Here is a 5,165-nt window from a genome sequence, read left to right on the forward strand (position 1 = left end):
ACAAAAAAGGGAGATGGTATATACAGGATGGCATGGGTACATGTAATCAAGTGACACATATTGTCAGAACAAAACAAAGGAGTAAAATACCATCCAAATGAACTTGAAGACAATGTAGCTTATGATCAGCTAGCCATTCTCTGATGGTCTGAGATCAGAGCTCCTCTCATTCCTCCCACAGAAGAAAGAGAGCCAGAACAACCGTGTGCTGCTCATCTGAGAATCATTGTAAAGCTGGTCAAAAGAAATCCAATTTGTGCACAGAGCCCTGGGATAAGACAAAGTGCACTCAAGTGGCCAGTATAAACTAAACAAGCTTCAAAATCTGAAAATTAAATTAAGAATACTCTGGCTTAAAATGTTGACATATTTGACAGGCACCCAATGATAACAGGCCTCCCCAAATGCTATTGGGTGACTGAAGATGTTAATTAGGGTTGCCACAGGTCAGGAAATTGTCAGGGAAAAAAAGAAGTTCTTTAAGGTCAGGGAATGCTATTTTGAGCCAGAGAAAATAGACATTTTGAAGAGAAGTCTGGGAAAATTGAAATAATTTAACACAGCCGATTTAAGACTGTTGAAGGCTGGAAGAAATATTTGGGGTCACTGTGATCTCATCCATGTTTTACATATTAAATGAAAAAAAAAAATTGTTGAAAACTTATCAGTCTTGATGAACAAGTGGAAAGGAATGCTGTAAGTTGAGGCTAGAAGCCGCTACTAGATCTGATGTTTTGTATTTGTTTGGTCAAGGAAATATTAATTTTATCGGGGAAATGCCAGGGAATTTTGAAAGGTGATGTCTGTGGAAACCATGTCATTGTGTGTTGTTACATTTTGTAATGTCCTTTTGTTTAACAATACCGAGCAGTATTCTTGGTAAGTGATACTTAAATTTATACTAAATCCCTTCAACACAACCCAAGCAGTAAACCAGAATTTTAGTGTTGCATCTACAAATTTCAAAGTTAATGTTAGTTCATGTTCTGCTTCAGGTTAAAATGGTCCATGCTACTATAACTTTACCTGGCTTCCACAGAACAAACCAATCAGCAGCATTGCTACATCCCAGGATAGGAAAAATAATTGAAATCCACTTGCACAGTAGACTACAAGTAGCCCCTCTTTCACTTAGTCTGTCAAGCGAGACTGTAAATGAACCACGAGGAAAAAATTGCTGTGTGAAATCCTGGGGGCGAGACACGTGCAAAAGGAGGAATTCACATGGCCAATTTTTTCTCGTGGTTTTCTTTTGGGTCACGCATTACAGATTAAGCCAAAGAGGGACTAGTCATAGTCTACATGCCCAGTGGGCCAGTGAATTTCAGTTTTCACCTGCCCCCACTTAAATATTGCTTGCCAACGTGGCAGCCAGTATGGAAATCAGAGGACAAATGCAAACTAAGTATGCTTGGATTCCTAACTAATCCATGATTTCAACCTAATGGTTAACTAATCTTGCAATCTTAAGTTTTGAAATAGATTCTGACTGGAAATTATCATTTATCAAGCTGACATTTTTATATTGACTCACAAGACTACCGACACTAATTTCACTTGCCCACTGGGCCACTGAACTTGCCCAAGAGCAAAATTTACTTGCCCAGGGCAATCAGACCTGGGTCTTTTCCTGCCTTTCTATGTTTACTCCACTGAGTGTCCACCCTGCCCCCCCCCCCCCCCTCCCTCCAAGTAAGCACCGCCCCTGATTAAGCAGCACTTGTCAGAGCAAAAATATTTTTAAGGCACTACCCTCAAGTGAGTGCCTTATTCATTCACTTCAATGCAGCACTTTATAAGAGCATCAGAATGAATTGTTTGAGGGGTCTAACTCAAAACAAGTACAAGTACAACTCAATCTACACCAGCCTCAGAAATTTATTCTTTTGGATTACAATTTTTTTCAGTTCGAAGTGGTTATATTTTGTTGTTAACATTTACCAATGTTACGATTCTTTGCAGAGTGCGGACCTCAAATAAGTGCCCCCCAAAAAGCACTAAAAAATTCAAGGGTGGCTCAATCGTAAATACTGTAGTGTTTCATTGTAGCATAAAGGAAGATACTGTTCATAATGAAGTGTTGTTCACAGGGTTCATGGACATTTGTCTACAAAATAAAGACTTGTCCTAGTGTCCAAACTTCTACAAGTGCGCTTCCCAAAATTTAACCCCAAAGTACTGTTAACACTACAAACAGTAACACTGCTGCATTGTGGAGATGGCAGTAATGCCAGCTGTAGGGTAGAGAATCTGCAGTTGAACATTTTGGCTAAGCTAGAATTTACACAAAATTTGACGAAGGCCAGAATTCACAAAGAAAATTATCACACCAAACACTTGTTTTAGCTCCAAGTCTTACTTTTTTCTAGACTTAAAATATTTTGCTCCATACTTTTTTCAGGTCTGGTTAACTAGTTTGCCAATTGCCATAAATTTTCAAGAATCTTCAAATGTGTTATGAACACTGCTGTTTAAATGTCCAGTGTACTTGACATGATAATGCATAAAACAGCATAACTTGACAATGTACTAACATTACTTTTTATTTACGTCAGTTCCATTACTAGAGACATTATTCTCTGTACAGCGTATTCCACACTAAACAGTCCAACATTATTACATAAAATAACTAGACACAAACGGGTACAAATTGCAAAAGAGTCCAAATTACACATGCACTCAAGCACATCTTGTCCCAGCTGTAAAAATCACGAAAAATGTTACAATTCACTCAGTAATTCGCAGCTACAAACATGTCAGTCCACAAATTTATTCCTTGAAGCGGATGCTGATGTACAACTTCTTGAACTCGTCAAAGCCAGCAAGCACACCGGCGCCAGCCATGCCACGCAGAATGTTAGCACCAGCTCCCTTCATCAATGACATGAAGCCCTCGTTCTTGAGAATCTGGACTGTGCAATCGATTGAACCGCGGTACTTGACAGCTTCTCCTGATGTCATCATCATACGACGACGGATGGTGTCGATTGGATAGGACATCAAACCTGCGGAAACTGTTACACCATAACCAAGGACAAATGACATGATGAGACCAGCATCCTCGCCCAACAGCAATGGCTTCAGGGTGTCGTAGAGACCAAAGTAGAAGCCACGGTACACCACAATACCCACACAGGAGATGACAAAGCCCCTGTATAGACCAGCGATACCATCTGACTTCAGTGTCTTGCGGTACACGTCAATGATGCCATTGAACTGCCTCTCGCCACCTTTGGAGCCTGCCTTTGCGTCATTGGCTAACCTTGTTCGGCAGTAATCCAAGGAGTACACAAACAAGAGAGACATGGCACCAGCAGCACCACCAGAGGCGATATTCTTGCTAAATTTGATGGTATATGTATCAGTTTTCTTGGGTTTGAAAAGAGCCTTTATCTGATCTTTGAATGCAAAGTTCAGGGCTTGTGTTGGGAAGTAACGGATGCAATTAGCAAGGTTACCTGTGAGACAGAAACAAAATGAACACATTACTTGAAGAGGAATTAAGCAAAGACAACATAATTAGGACACGAACATAGAAACTTTGATACCTAGCATCGCATTGCAGGTTTTTTTTGCAAAACTTTTACACTGTTGATGGGCTTTTTCTACAGTTGCAAATGAACCAAGTTTCACATTTGGAACAAACCAATCAAATCTGCACTTTTGATGGAGTTTACCCTCCCCCTCTTCCTAATTTTGGTCACTTTCACACCCTTAGTCTTTGAGTGCCTCCCAACCTTTTCATTCACTGGCCTCTCACATGCTTGAGAAGGGATTGATTGTTATGGATTTTGCAACCACTCACCTCTCCAAAACGAAAGGAAGCCCTCTGCTTTGTATGTTCTAGCTGTGCAGTCGATAACACCCTTATACGGGGTATCTAGACGTCCTGCCTTTAACATCTCATCTTGATTTTGAACAAGAAGCTTTACTCGTTCAATTGGGGCAGCAGCAGTTTTGGAAATGATGGCTGCGGCACCACTCAGTCCAAAGTTTTCTACGAAATGGAGCTGTTTTTCACTAGCTGCTACCTTTGCCATCTGCAAGAGATATGTTTGGAGCTGGTAAGATTCCTTGAAGGTTGTGGAATTGTTTTACATCTTTTTGAAACTCCAAGTTTAAATCTTAACAAAAAGCACTGATTGTTACATAGAAAAACTTTTCAGTTTATTATCCAAATATTTCTGATCATAGCAATATTAGAAAGGATTTACATCTAGCTTTTTCCAAGTGACTACACTGAATACTATAACCCACATACAATCCCTAAGCCCAAGTTGTTGCAAGTAAAAATTTTGATGTTCGTAAATTCTTAAGGTTTAAAATTAATAATTAAGCTGATGACAACTAATTGACATTCCTTCATCTTCCAGATTGAGTCAAAGTAACGTTCAGATGCAGAACAGACAAACACAAGCCTAAACTTATTTCTTAAAATGTTTAATTAACTGAAGGGGTAATGCGTCGTGTGTAAAACATGTTCAATACGTCTGGACAGAAAGATCAGGTTGAAATCCAAAAGCAAATACTGTACGCAGATAAGGCACCACTTCCATAAAGATGTCGACATAATAATTGATCAGCATCAAACAAGAGAAACGTCCCAAGCTAAGCAATACTGCAATCATCAATACTGGATTCGGCAAACGCGAGTAAAGTTCCAATTCATGCTGAAATTTACAAAGCCACGTGACCCATCACGTTGAAAAGTATCCGACCGGCGAAGGCAGAAATCAAGCAAAGGCATTTCAGCTCCTTTGAACATAGCAGTATAAGACGTTCTTCGAAGTGAATATTTCTTTTTAAACTAGACAGACTACAAAGTATTCGAGAAATTTGCGTACGGAAATTATGGCGGGTGACGCTCTCTAATATCAGAATTGAAAACGGCAAGTTTCCCAAGTTAATTCCCCCCATCGCTACAAAAACAGCGATCCCAAAGCATTACAGAGATCTAAGGATGAAATTCTCACTTACTTTGAATATCCTAAAGAAGTGATTCAACCAAGAGTGCACAACACTTCACTAACATTCAGGACCCGACCGGCGAAATCCTTGAAGCTTCGTTGTAAAGGAAGATCAAAGGTGGAAGAACGCATGTAAGCCACGCATGACTCGCCTGATTGGTCGGATTTGTACACGTGACCACATTGGCCTGGATTGGA

General features: G+C 39.9%; 1 protein-coding gene across 1 annotated transcript; it reads right to left on the reverse strand.

The window, feature by feature from the left end:
* Window positions 1-2,518: 2,518 nt before the first annotated feature.
* Window positions 2,519-5,096, reverse strand: LOC110053777 (uncharacterized). The gene is made up of 3 exons (XM_020760058.2): window positions 4,978-5,096; window positions 3,806-4,040; window positions 2,519-3,458 (listed from the first exon to the last, which is right to left on the reverse strand). Exons 2-3 carry the CDS (start codon window positions 4,038-4,040, stop codon window positions 2,770-2,772), a joined length of 924 nt encoding a protein of 307 aa, XP_020615717.2. The 5' UTR covers window positions 4,978-5,096; the 3' UTR covers window positions 2,519-2,769.
* Window positions 5,097-5,165: the final 69 nt, after the last annotated feature.

The sequence above is a fragment of the Orbicella faveolata genome, unplaced genomic scaffold, assembly GCF_042242905.1.
Source record: "Orbicella faveolata isolate gen_17 unplaced genomic scaffold, um_ofav_v1 contig_35, whole genome shotgun sequence".
Lineage (NCBI taxonomy): Eukaryota > Metazoa > Cnidaria > Anthozoa > Scleractinia > Merulinidae > Orbicella > Orbicella faveolata.

What these genes read in the sequence shown, in the direction of transcription:
- LOC110053777 (XM_020760058.2), bottom strand. Translation starts at nt 4,040, where the DNA reads ATGGCAAAGGTAGCAGCTAGTGAAAAACAGCTCCATTTCGTAGAAAAC. An exon ending in CTTCCTTTCGTTTTGGAGAG is followed by an intron (nt 3,459 to 3,805) that starts GTGAGTGGTTGC and finishes TCTGTCTCACAG; the next exon opens with GTAACCTTGCTAATTGCATC.